This window comes from Micropterus salmoides, unplaced genomic scaffold (genome assembly GCF_014851395.1).
Source record: "Micropterus salmoides isolate LMB-PRFRI ecotype aquatic unplaced genomic scaffold, ASM1485139v1 Ms_hic_scaffold_23, whole genome shotgun sequence".
Classification (NCBI taxonomy): domain Eukaryota; kingdom Metazoa; phylum Chordata; class Actinopteri; order Centrarchiformes; family Centrarchidae; genus Micropterus; species Micropterus salmoides.
The window spans coordinates 359152-373498 of NW_024041484.1; the positions used below are offsets into that span (position 1 = coordinate 359152).

Consider the following 14347-nt stretch of genomic DNA (forward strand, 5'->3'; position numbering starts at 1 on the left):
ACAGGAGGGTGGACTTGTTAAGTAGCAAACAGCTTTTCAAATTGAGGCAATTTAAAAGTGTGGGAAAGACAAAGATTTTTTAAAGACGGCAGGGTTTACTGGAGGGGGTAGCTTAGTCTGGAGGCTACTGGATCTTGTATATTTAGCTGTGATCTAAGTTCAAAATTATCACAAGTGTGCAGATTACATTTTCACATACAAAGCCAGCTTGACACTGGAGAAATATAGTTCTATTTCATTTTTTTGCCAGCACTCTCAGCTAGGGATAAGCTAGCAAGTGTCTTTCCAGCTCTAGAGTAGAGAGTAGGCTGGCGAAATAAGTGTTTCCTTAGTAAACATAGGCTGCTATTTTGAGGGAGGAGCCTGTTTTCTGGTGTCCTTTTTGTTACCGTTTGTTTCACGCTAGAGGTAGCGGTACTTGCTGTTGATCATTTACAGGCTCCCTTTTGTGTGTTTTCGCTCGTTAAAGCATATCAAGTTTTGATAAAGAGAGTTGGCTCCCCAGTAGACTATGTGGCTTCACTTATGGGTGGATTTATTTTGATTATTAAGAAGGAGTTATTTTCATTTGAGTTAAATAAAAATAAAAAAGAGACAAAATGAAACTCACTCTGATCTGTTATTTTTTTGGTGTTTTCGCTCGCAAATAACAGTTATTTCCCCACAAAGTCTCAGGCACTGAGACAGGAGATATCAACCCTCCAGGAGAAGGAGGCAATCGAAAGAGTAGATCTTCTGATACAGCAAGGTGGGTTTTACTCTTTTTACTCTCTTTTTATTTTCTGATTCCAAAAAAAAAGAGGGTGGGTTTCAGAATCAGAATCGGGTTTATTTCCAGGTACATTTTACGAGGAAATTGCCTCGGTATAAATTGGTGCTTACAGTACACATGAACATAAATAGAAACATAAATATATAAAAAGTAAGGAGATCAAAAAATTTACAAGTATACAACAATCACAATAACACTATAATACTGACAAGTATGTGCAAAAATTGTGTGTGTGTGTGTGTGTTTGTTTGGGGATGGGGTATCATGGCCTTGTTGAGGAAGACCACTGCCATCGGAAATAAATAAATAAATGTAATATCGATCTTTATCGATTGTGGCGAGAGGTTTTGGTCCTGATGGACCGCAGCCTCCTGCCAGAGGGGAGAGTCTGAAACAGTTTGTGTCCGGGACGGGAGGGGTCAGCCACAATCTTTCCTGAAGTCCTGAAGGCGAACAGGTCCTGGAGAGATGGACGGTGACAACCAATCACCTTCTCTGCAGTGGAGTGGATAATACGCTCAGCCTTCCTTTGTCCCTGGCGCTGGCAGCAGCGTAACAGATGGTGATGGAGGAGGTGAGGATGGATTCAATGATGGCGGATAATAGGGATGGGGATCGTGAATTTTGCATCCAGCGACCCTGCGTCGTTGCGGAGAAACCTACGGACACTCAAACTACAAGAGACCATCCCCCAACACTGCTGGTACTCAACGACTGGCACACGAGCTGAATGGTTTCTACTGTAGGTTTGAAAAGCCCTGAGTCACACCTCTCCCCCACTCCAACACCATCTTCAAACAGTCACCTTCCCCCTCTGACCTCTCTGCACTCAAGATCTGTGAAGAGGACGTGAGCCACCTCTTCCAGAGGCAGAACATCAGGAAGGCTCCTGGCCTCGACGGTGTCTCACCATCGTGCCCGAAAATCTGTGCGGACCAGCTGGCCCCCATCTTCCCTCAGATCTTCAACAGATCACTGGAGCTGTGTGAAGTTCCCTCCTGCTTCAAATGCTCCACAGTCATCCCGGTCCCAAAAAAACCCTCCATCTCTGGACTAAATGACTACAGGCTTGTCGCCCTGACATCTGTAGTCATGAAGTCCTTTGAAAGACTGGTGTTGGCCCACCTGAAGGACATTACAGGCCCCTCATGGACCCCCTGCAGTTTGCCTACAGGGCTAACAGGTCAGTGGATGATGCTATCAACCTGGGTCTGCATCACATCCTGCAACACCTTGACTCTCCAGGGACATATGCTAGGATCCTGTTCAGCTCGGCGTTCAACACCATCATCCCGGACATCCTCAGCACCAAACTCACCCAGCTCACTGTGCCAGCCTCCACCTGTCAGTGGATCACAGACTTCCTGACTGACAGGAGTCAGCAGGTGAGGCTGGGGAACATCACATCCAGCACCCGGACTATCAGCACTTGGCGCCCAGGAGTGTGTGCTCTCCCCACTGCTCTCCTCCCTCTACACCAACAACTGCACCTCAGGAGACCCATCTGTCAAACTCCTGAAGTTCGCTGACGACACAACGGTCATCAGCCTCATCACTGGTGCGGCCAGAACAACCTGGAGCTTAACACGCTCAAAACTGTGGAGATGATCGTGGACTTCAGGAAGAGCCCCCCCCACTCTTCCCCCCATCACCATATTCAGCAGCCCTGTGTCTGCTGTGGAATCCTTCAGGTTTCTGGGTTCCACTAACACGATCATCAAGAAGGCCCAGCAGAGGATGTACTTCCTGCTTCAGCTCAGGAAGCTCAACCTGCCTAAGGAGCTGCTGATCCAGTTCTACACAGCCATCATCCAGTCTGTTCTCTGCACCTCCATCACTGTCTGGTTCGGATCTGCCAGCAAAAAGGACAGGGACAGACTCCAACAGACAGTCATGACTGCAGAAATCATCGGTGCCAACCTGCCCTCCATTCAGGACTTATACATTTCCAGAGTCAGGAAACGGGCAGGAAACATCACTGCAGATCCATCTCACCCTGGACACAACCACCTTCAACATGTACATAATGAGAATAGTTTACTCTTGCATCCTTTGCACTACTTGTTAATATGTCTATATTGGTTTGTTCATAATGTGTATGTTAGTGTTGTCTATACTGTAGTTTGTGTCTGATTTTATTTTATTATTGTGTTATTGTATTATTGTATAAGTAAGCACATCGTGAGCAATGTACAATCCTGAGTCAAATTCCTCGTACGTGTACACATACCTGGCAATAAAACTGATTCTGATTCTGAACTTCTTCAGCTGCCGCTGGAAGTACATCCTCTGCTGGGCCTTTTCGCCCTATGCTGGGCTGAACAAATTTGCCTTTCCACATGATATGTACAGCAGATGTGCTAAAAGCCATGGTAAGGCAAAGTTGGTTCACATCCATCAATCTGAAGGATGCAAATTTTAACATCCCAATAGCACTACATCACAGGCAGTATCTGCGCTTTGCATTCGCATCAGTTAAAGGTGCTCCCATTCGGTCTTTCCCTAGCCTCAAGGGTCAAGATCTTCACAAGATCCCATGGCACCTGCCAAGGAGGCAAGACCTGCTCTCGCAGCTGGGGGGCCACATCTGGCATCTGAGCCCGGAACACCTGCAGCTATGGGTGTGGGCTTTGAGGGGCCTGACCCACTCCTAGGGTCCACACCTTTAGGGACTCCAGAGCCTCTTCCACCACGGCATTTTATTTCTCAGAGTGAGTAGAGCTAATAAAGTAGCTCCTGAGACATCCTCTGTGCCTATAATATTGCATTTTTTGCAGTCTTTGCTTTGCCTTAGGGTCTATTGGCTACAATTTCCGCCAGTCACATTAGCTCTGAGTGAGATTTGCGCTGCAGCCACCTGGGCTACACCATGCACCTTTACCAGTTTTTATTGGTTCAATGTCGCTGCTCCCCATGCAGTAGTGGCAGCTGTCTTTGAGGCTGTTCACGGTAACGTGGGATTCCTCGTGATGATGTTTGTAGCAGTCCTCCAGTGTTAAGCACTGCCTTTGGCGGTCAGGAAGAATGAAATAGTTCTATGAATCCTGGATGACTGCCAGAGTTCTCTGTCATTTAGAATCTTGGTGAGAAGATTTTATAGGACATTTTTCTTGATGACGTGGGCTTATATAAGCTACGCCCCTGTCATCCCAGGTCACAGGTGACTTTGTTGATATTAAAGACTCGACCTGTGCGTGCCCGAGATGGAGTGTTAAGCACTGCCTCTGGCAGTCATCCAGAATTCACAGAACCATAGTTCCATATGTAACTCGTGATTTATTATGGTGAAATCTGTATTTGGTGACAAAATGATACAAATGACCACACTATACACGTGGCTATAGCTCTGATCTAGGACAGGGTTATATGAAGTTACTGCAATCTTGGCTAAATGTGTAGGTTTATTCAGATTTATAGCCTCCTACCTTGGCGACTGCCTGCTGCAGACGGTAGAGGGAGTTGACCACAGCAACATTCCTCCTCTGGCCCTCTGTTAACGGACCAATCACCTGACTAGCATCACCCTGAGTACACAACTGCAGACAGAGAGGTGTGACTGAGTAACAGGTAGACACAGACACAGAGACACACGAAGGCAGTGTATGGTACAAAGATCATTTTTTGTTGTTTTTGTTATACTGTCGATGTATCTATCATTTTTAACAAGTTCGTTGTGTTATGGGAACATGGCAGGTTAAGCATATACAGAGATGAAACTCAGGATTTTATATTTGCACCAACATGCACACACACAATGCTGTAGTACACACCAGCTGTTCAGACTTGACACAAAAGAGTTGGACGGTCTTGGCAGCATTCTTGGCCACAGACAGAGAGAGGTTTGGATCTACTGATGCTACGTTCAGCTCACTGCAAACAAACAAAAAAACAACAAAATAAACTCAAAAGATCTTCCATCCCATTCAAATAAACTAACCTGGAGTTATACTGTAGCTCGGGTGGATAATGTTTTTAATAAAAGAATATTCATCTCATAAGCTTTTTACATATGAGAACCAAAAATGTGTGCACGTGCAGGTTGGAGAGATGATAACTGGTCCAATACTCACTCTCTGTTAGCTCTGTGTTCTGTTGCACCAGTATCTGAGGGAGATTTCTGGCTCTTTAGCTGCTAAATGCTCCGCTACCAGCTGCTCTCTGACTGTGTCTGAGTGCTGTTTGCTGCTGAGCAGGTAGTGTACAGTGGCTGCTGCTGCGGCTGAAGATAATGCTATGAGAGCAGTGAGTGGATCAAAACAGTAAAGTAGTGGGCCTGACAAATAAACAAGCTGAAACTCACTATGAAGCTGCGAAAGCTGAGGGGAGCTGCAGGTTCAGATGAAAATTCTCTGAGGATTCATCACAAATTGTCATAAAACATCATTCCAAATATCCAGCTCTGGTCAGGGAGCGAGAAAGAAATTCTGAACCATGTAGGATTTTATGTGTTAATAATGCCACCTCTCTCTATCAAAATAACGCATATTTCGTGGTTCCTTTATGCCCCCCTGTCATTATTTTTATCCAACTTAAAAGATGCTGTCTATCTCCTAGTGAGTTTTTTCAACATTCTATTTATTAATGAATAAATATTTTATAAATGCCAGAGTGACTGGAATGCCTTGTAGGATAAATCAATAACCTTCAAACATGTTGACACACTATCAAGCGACAGGAAGTGGCAGACGCAGCAATGACTGATTTGGTCACCTCCTGTGGGTCTTCGCTGTGAGACAGCCAAACTGGCATGAACTGTACTTGCCTGCTGATGGTCTTGACGATGCTGTCCAGCTCGTCATTGGAGGGTGGGTTGCGGCCGCCCAAAGGGAACACAAGGTTGATCGGATCAAACAGGCGAGAGAGGGACTTGGAAAGGTAGGCTGCCTCGTACGGCTGCAGAGAGTCCTTCAGAGCCTTCTCTGGGCTGCATACACACAAAAGATGGACACAAAAATCAAAAAAGATGCAGAATGTACATACACAGAGGATGTGTTCAGAAGACAAATACAGTTTTCTTCTCTCAGTCACAACAGCCAATCAGAACAGGAACTATCACCACTTCACTGTCAGGTAGCCTTTAAAACATTTCAAATCAATCAAGGCACCCACAATATACTTACTTTCTCATATTGACATATAGTAATATCTTCTAATTGGCTAATATATCTGTGCTGACATTTATTAATGGAATACTTCATGCTGACATTAATGGAAACAAAATGCCACTGTCTCTCGTCCTATTACTATTCAGTACAGACATACTACCAAAGGCTTGTGTGTGTATTCACCACCATTATGTCATGACTATGTCATTGTGAAAGAGACAAGAAGGGAAAAATGTTCAAAGTGTCCAATGTATTGTTGTTAAGTATCATGGTGTAGCCACCTACACTTGTGAGCTGTGAACACTGCAGGTACCACCATCAGGGCTCGGTGAGACTGAATGTGTTACGGACATTGGCCAGCAGCTTGATTGACAGGTGAGTAAAGGGAAATGGCCTGTTATCTAACGTGTGTGCTCACAAGTATCTGTGCACATGCTCCTGTCATCAGTGCTCTTACAAGGAAGGCCTTCTCCATCCTCTCCCTCTCCATCAGCCTGTTAACATAAGCCGCTTTTCCACCAGAGGAACTATACCTCGGAACTAGGAACGTTTGGAGGTACCACGGTCTAAATATAGTTCTACAGTCTTTATTTTACCCCCTAAAAAGTCCCTGCTCGGGGTGTAGTACTTCCCGAAAGTACCGGTACATTGGGGGGTGGGACTTACCTTCCAGTGAATTTCTGAATGGGCGAGTAGAGACTACCTACTTTAAATTGAGCATGTCGGCTGTTTTTCTACAACTGCTCCTCTTTTCCACTGTTGTTTGAACACCAATAAATCACAATCAAAAGTCAGATTGCACACAAGTCTTGCCGATGTCTGCCTGAGATCGTATGTCAGCATTAGGCTGAATGTATTGCTGGGCAACAGCAACCAGCATGCAGCGCTGTGTTTACAGCAAACAGCTGAAGGAGTTATTTAAGTTTTTACACAGAGCCGAAGTCGGTCTCCTCTTCTCCAAAACAAGCGGAACAGCTGATTACAGCAGGTAATAAAGCTTGTTAAAAATCACGTTCCTTCCTCCGGCGGACACAGACTTGAGTGCTGCAGCTGATCTGTATGGATCATGTATGGATGGAAAACTAAAATTCTAAAACTAAAAGTCTAAATCAAAAACTAAAAATCTAATTCAAAAACTAAAAATCAAGATCAAAAATGGATTTGGGATTTGGGATTGGGCATTTAGTATTTAGAATTGGGCATCTGGCTATTTGGCCATTTAGGATTGGGCATTTGGTATTTAGGATTGGGCATTTGGTATTTAGTACTGGGCATTTGGCCATTTAGGATTGGGCATTTAGGACTGGGCATTCAAGTATTTAGGATTGGAAATTTGGGTGTTTGGGATTTAGGATTAAGGAGCGTATGTATATAAGGGGGCATTGCCCAAAGACCGAAGACTGGGTTTGAAATAGCTTGTGCGCAGAGGCACATTATGGTCAGCAGTGGGAGCTCTCAGTGCTAAAGAGCACACTGCAATGAAACCAAACAGAGCGAGTGAGCAGGGCTGGAGGGAGGACTATACTTTATAATGTGATAACTTCAACTTGAAAGCGTTGAAACATTTCTATGGCCTCACAAACAAAGTCACCAGTGAAAGGAGCGCTATCGGTCTGGTATCTTTGGATAATCCATAATTCGCTACATTTTTTATTTGTTTCAAAACAAAAAATTTAATAATCTGAATATAAATTCAGTCTATATAAATTAATACATATTAAAATACCTAATTTGACATTATCCTTTTGCACAAAGGCAGTGCCACAATTACAAGGTGTGGCTTACCATAAATCCTGATCTAAACATCTGAAAGTAACAACATGACCCTTTTATGGTGCTGGAGGAAGGAGTGGTGTTCTGCTTAGACAAAGCATAACACCACTCCTTCCTCCAGCAGTCCAGCATTTATTTGAAAAGAGAGTGATGGCAGGTGACTGGGACCAGCCTTGGTACCATCATCAGTCCTCAAACCCTGCACAGGCTCAGAATGGTCTTGAGGAAAATCTTGGAGGTCCTGGTATGTTTTTCTCCCAGACTCAATTTCACTTTTATTTTACTTTACATAAGTAAGGGTTAGGGTTAGCCTTTCCCTTATGGTTCATCAAACAGAATTAAACCCAAGTAAAAGATCTGAACGCCTCAGAGCTCATGCTTTTTGACTCACAATAATGCTCACCAGATTTCATTCTACATAAGTAATGGGAACAACAGGCTGCATGTAAAGTTTTAAATATAATTAACTAAAATAATACTATATATTACACTGGCAAATTAAATGTCATAAAATTGCAAAAATAGAAAAAAGCTCCACAGATTTGTTTTGGTAGAGTTTTGTTTTGACTCAGAAGGGGAAGCTGAGAGAGTTGTTAACAATGACCATGCCATCAAAAAAGTAGCAAGAAGGCAGGTGAAGTTCTTCACATCCTGCGGCTTCAAACTCAGTGATTAGCTTCCTTTGGTAGCAGTGCTAGCTGTTATGGCAGAAAATTGTGTCCTCTTACATTTAATCTTTTATGTATGTTCTTTTACTATTAATCCGCGGAGATCAGCGCGGAAAGAATATCCGCATTTATGTTGCATTCGCTTATTCATACTGAACAAAGGTTTGCAGCATTTCACACGGAAGTGTGAAAAGGCCTTTATCCAGCAATCATGTGTGCTTTCACATAGCGGTCTGGCTTTACCGGAACCAGCAGCGTGCCGCTGCATGTCGGCTATGGCTTTTCACAAACAAATCATTCCGTCTTTCTGTCTCGTGTCTGTCACCAACTTACCAGGGTAAGAGGCGGATAAAATTTGCTCCATACCTTTCATAAAGTGCAGCGAGCCGGCAGATTGGCGCAATACCCCTGTGAAACGAGGCAGCGTGAAAGCTGCTAGTGTTTAAGGAGCTAATTACAAAAGTTGTACTAGTAGTATTTTTAGCTTTTAGCTGGCTATTTGGCCGTCCAGTCAGTGTCTGACACACTATCAGATCTTCTAATGGTCCTGCTGTCCTCCCCAGAGATCAAGGAGACTGATCCATAGGGTGTATAAAAAATGTTGATCCCACAAAAGCTGTGATGCTGTGGCACTAGGACTCTGTCAGAACCAGGAGGCCAGCAGAGGGTGATCGTAGAAAGTGAGCAGCCTGATGAGGAGGTTTAATTTGAATTAAAGCTGCAAGCAGCGTTGGGCGGGCCCTCGCACTTGTAAGCGCGTCCGCGTGTGGCTGTGGCTGTGAATTTGTTACGCGGTTATGACGCCGCATGAAGGTGTTATATGTCACTTCCTGTGTCCCCTATGTGGAGCTACATAGCACTTGCCGCTATGAATATAAATCGGTATTGGTGTGAAGATGTCTGCGGGGTGGGAGAGTTATCAAGCACGTAAAGTTTGTTTCAGATGTGAGCATGTACACTGAACAATAATGTACCCAAACAATAAAATAAATTCCTTTTATATTTCCCTGCCTTGTTGTTTATGTGTACATACAGAGGAAGAATGTGAGAACAGCACACATTTCATCGTTACTGTGTGTTAGAGCATGGGAGAACAGTGGATACTTTTAATACAGCCCACACCCCTAATACTGTGTAACTATAACAAGTAGAGAACAGAAGAAAAAGATGTTCTTTCTTTACAACTGTCTGCATAGCTTATTCATATTGTGTAATGAATGAAAATAAATAGGCCTACTAGGCTCCTCTCTACTTTGACATTTAAGATTAGCTGTGCGTCTGGACAAGATACACGTACCACAGAAAATTCGTGCACGTAGGTGAAACGTGCGGCGGGGGCTGCTTCGTTAAAAGTCACTTCCTGTTGCCAGCAGGTGGCGCTATGACTGTGGGTGAATATCAGCATGTACATGTGTTCAGGGCGGGACTCTCATCCTACATGTAGTTTGGTGCAGATCATCAATCAATCAGTTCTGACATGTTTGCAAATTTTGGTGAGTTTTCGAGTATGTTTAGGCCCTGTGAATGGAGATCATCAATCAATCAGTTCTGACATGTTTGCAAATTTTGGTGAGTTTTTGATTATGTTTAGGCCCTGTGAATGGAGATCATCAATCAATCAGTTCTGACATGTTTGCAAATTTTGGTGAGTTTTCAAGTATGTCCCTGTCAATGGAGCCTACTTTGCAGAAAAAAACAAAACAAAACAAAAAAATCTTAGCAAATTCAATAGGGACCTCGCACGGTCGTGCTCGGGCCTTAAATATATAATCTTAGCAAATTCAATAGGGACCTCACACGGTCGTACTCGGGCCCTAATAATCTTAGCAAATTCAATAGGGACCTCACAAGGTCGTGCTCGGGCCCTAAATATATATATAATCTTAGCAAATTCAATAGGGACCTCGCACGGTCGTGCTCGGGCCCTAAAAATATATAATCTTAGCAAATTCAATAGGGACCTCGCACAGTCATGCTCAGGCCCTAAAAATATAATCTTTACAAATTCAATAGGGACCTCGCACGGTCGTGCTCGGGCCCTAATGATAATGATAAAATGAATTGCCAAAAATAAAAAACGGGCCATGTTTGATTGGTTTTTCATTTTATATTTCTGACACCAATCCACAGAAATGTTACAACTCTTTCATCAAGTTGAAGTTATCACATTATAAAGTATAGTCCTTCCTCCAGCCCTGCTCACTCGCTCTGTTTGGTTTCATTGCAGTGTGTTCTTTAGCACTCAGAGCTCCCTCTGCTGACCATAAGGTGCCACTGTGCACCAGCCTTTTCAAACCCAGTCTCCAGTCTTTGGGTTATGCCCCCTTATTTGTATACACTCATCAATCCTAAATCCCAAATAACCAAATGCCCAATCCTAAATGCTCAAATGCCCAATTCTAAATACTAAGTTTTAGTTTTTGATTGAGACTTTTAGTTTCAAACTTTTAGTTTTAATTCTGACCCAATAATCCCTGCAGATGTGCAGCTCTTGTCAGCTGGAAATGTTTTAATGACCTTCCAAACGGTTGCAATTTTGTTTGTGTTTTTTTCACTGTGCTGGAGTTCTTTTATGAACTTGTGATTGTTTTATCCAGTTTGTTATTACATTTGTAACAAACTGTTAAACACCCACACAAAAAAGCTGTAAAAAACGCACATAACAATAGGCTGAAGGAACCTTTTAGTCCCTTGAAAAGAGATCCGGGGACTAAAACGTTTTGGTCGAAACGTGGCTATTGTTCCTTTGCTCCACAGTCTCTCCTCCCTGTGCTCCTGCACTCCTTCATTTCACCAGCTTCTTTTCATATCTCTGCTGCTACAGAGGCACTGACCCCTGTTACCACTTCCAATACCTAAACTCAACAGGATTTCTGCACTGATCAGAAGTTTTTCTGGAAAACTGGATGGTTCTTTGTGTAACGTAACACATGGCTGTAAACAGGAAGTGGAGATGTTAATGCACCAACATTCTGTTTAGGTATATGAAAATGTGATTATATTCTAGAAGCTTGATAAATTAGTAACAATTTTATTATTATGACTAGAACTATAAAATAGGATTTAATGGAGATCAGTCTTATCTGGCAGATGCTCGAGCCGTTTAATAAGCTCTAGTGTATTAGATTGGAGCATCCTTATCTCCGACTCTCCATGCAATTCATCCCCCTCTGTCACCCAGTAGGAAGCAAAGCTCTTGGGTATGAATGTATACATTTTGCTGCCCTGCAGAAGCTAATTCTGCAATAACTTGTTCCAGTGTAAGTAAATGTCCCTCACATTAAATGAAGTGTTGAAACATGAGTGAAACATAATTCTGCCACACTGTTTCATAGAACATATTTTTAAGGATTGGTGCAATAATATTTCCTGATAATGTTACAACTCCTTTGGCAATAAAGGAGTAATAATTATTACATCTGTTGTACTGTGATGTCTGAAGGCTTTGAGTTATTTTCTATTTTTGTGTGTCCAAACCACATAAACACTAAGACAAAGCAGAACAACTACAGCCTAACCTCCATAGTGCACTATACTGGCAGTCAGTTGCAATAATGCAGTGTACCATTTCAACTCACAGGAAATTATGCAAATGATGGAAACTGTATAAAACTGTGACTTAAAAACCATTATCTACAACCAACCAAAAATCTAAAGTAAATCCAGACTGCACTCAAAGGCATTCACTGATGAACTAGTTCCTAAATAAGATACACTCATTTCACTAGTGGCTTGTCAGATTGGATTTTGGACACTTCATCATCATTTTGCATCATCACTGACAGGTTTAGTGTCACACCATGGTAATTTTCACATCTAGAAAATACCATGAGAGACAGTTAGTCACGGGCACTCAACACTGGATGGGTTTCCATTCCATTCTGCAAAAAACTCCAACCCGGCAGGATTGCAGGTGACCAAAATGCTGCTTGTGAGGTGAGCGAGCCTTTACGAGTTTAGAAGTGCTTGTTCGCTTGTAACCAGAGTGTTAAGTTAATCTAAAAAAATGACATATATAGTCGAGAATAACCCTTTCCAACCTCGTTCACACCAAACTAAATAGCCAGCAGGTGTGATCACACCCTGAAGGGACTCTGTGCTGTTGTCTTTGTGTCTGCTTACTTATAGTCCTGTTTTCCGTGTGTGAAGAGGTCCTGACTGTCTGTCTCTGTGGCGCTGATGTCCAGAGAAGCATCCATCCCTCCGCTGCTTGTTAGTGCCCCCTGCAGGCTGGCACTGTACTGCTGCAGGCGCCGCCACAGCTCATTGTACAGTCGCAACAACTTAGGATACTCTCCTTCAAACGCCTGCTTCAGGAAGGATGAGGCTATATTTAAAAAAAGACATGAGCAGAGGCTGTTAGAAAATGTCATATCATATTACATGTGATTTGAGTTTGTTTATTATACAGCCTGCAGACAATTTCTAATAAAAGCTACAGCCTCACCGGTCACTTTGATAAATGCATTGAAGATATGGTATTGTCCTGAGGCCCGCCTCTTATAGAAGGAAATCACAACATGTAAACAGTCCAGGACAAAACTATTACATGATTACAGTTGATCTTTCACTTGATTAAAACTGGCAGCTAGCCTGCCTCTGTCCAAACCTAAATAACAGTGTTTATTTATGCTAAGCTAGTCTAACCACGCCCTGACTCCACATCTGTACTTACCACACACGAGATTAATATCTTGTCATCTCCTCTCAGAATGAATGACAATAAGCATTTTTCCTAAAATGTTAATTCATACAAACTTTACTGCAATATTGTTGTGGTTTTTCCTTCTTTTTCTTGCTCTCAGTTCTATCAGAGGCCCTGAAATTGCAGGCTTAGGAAATAAGAGCTGCATGATTCCAATCTCTGGTGACGTACTGGTGATGTAATATGCTGCCTATGTTTTTTTAATTAGCAGTGTGTTGCTTTTAGGACTCCTTTTTTCAATTGTTGCCCATATTGTTTTTAACTGGTTAACAACTTGGTAAAAAAAAAAAGCTTTAACAGCACAGACTAAGGGCATTGGGAGGGGAGAAAGCTGGAAACAATTCAGAGGTGGACAGAACGTTTGCTCTCAGAAGATTTGAAGTACATCCCACAGTGATGGAGATATAGAAAGATGAGAAAGAGAGAGACCGGGGTTCTAATCCACTGTGAGACACCATTGTGTCCCTGAGCAAGACTAGTTGCTCTAGAGGCGTGCGACCTTTGACATTTATAGCAATTGTAAGTCGCTTTGGATAAAAGCATCAGCTAATTGTTTGTGATTATAGAACCATTTTTTTTTTTTACAGCTTCTATATTAAGATATAGTAGAATCAGAATCAGAATGAGGTTTATTGCCAGGTACATTTTCGAGGAATTAGCCTTGGTATATTGGTGCCTTGGAACATAAATATATAAATATAAATATAGATAAAGTAAAGAAATCAAAAATGTACAAGTATACAAAATAATACAATAGTACTATAATACTAAATGAAAAAGAAATGCAAAAATATACAGGATATTACACGATATTAACAAGCAGTATGCAAAAATTCACCATAAGCGTAAAAGAATTCGTGCAATGGACAGTTTGTGTGTGTGTTTGAGGGGGGGTGGCGTAAGAGTCAGTGACAGGCCTCCTTAACAAGGCCTGGGTCCCCACGTAAAGAAAGTGTTCTTGTGGTGCGAAGTTTTGGTCCTGATGGACCGCAGCCTCCTGCCAGAGAGGAATGTCTGTAACAGTTTGTGTCCAATCTTTCCTGCTCGCCTCAGAGTCCTGGAGGTGTACAGGTTCTGAAGTGCTGGGAGAGCTTGTCCTGCAGCAGGACCGGGATGATGGTGTTGAAAGCAGAGCTGAAATCCACAAACAGGATCCTGGTGTAGGTTCCTGGGGAGTCCAGGTGCTGGAGGATGAAGTGAAGGGCCACGTTTACTGCATCATCTACAGACCTGTTGGCTCTGTAGGCGAACTGCAGGGGGTCCAGGAGTGGGTCTGTGATGGATTTAAGGTAGGACAACACAAGGCGCTCAAAAGACTTCAAGA

General features: G+C 42.8%; 1 protein-coding gene across 1 annotated transcript in view; it reads right to left on the reverse strand.

Annotated features, from left to right (window-relative positions):
* cog5 (component of oligomeric golgi complex 5) overlaps positions 1–14347 on the reverse strand; it is a 39637-nt gene that overhangs the window by 7417 nt on the left and 17873 nt on the right. The window contains exons 5-8 of the mRNA XM_038738460.1: positions 12441–12645; positions 5535–5696; positions 4543–4642; positions 4198–4308 (exon numbers count right to left, since the gene is read on the reverse strand). Of these exons, the coding sequence (XP_038594388.1) occupies positions 4198–4308; positions 4543–4642; positions 5535–5696; positions 12441–12645 (578 nt within the window). The remainder of the gene's footprint in view (positions 1–4197; positions 4309–4542; positions 4643–5534; positions 5697–12440; positions 12646–14347) is intronic.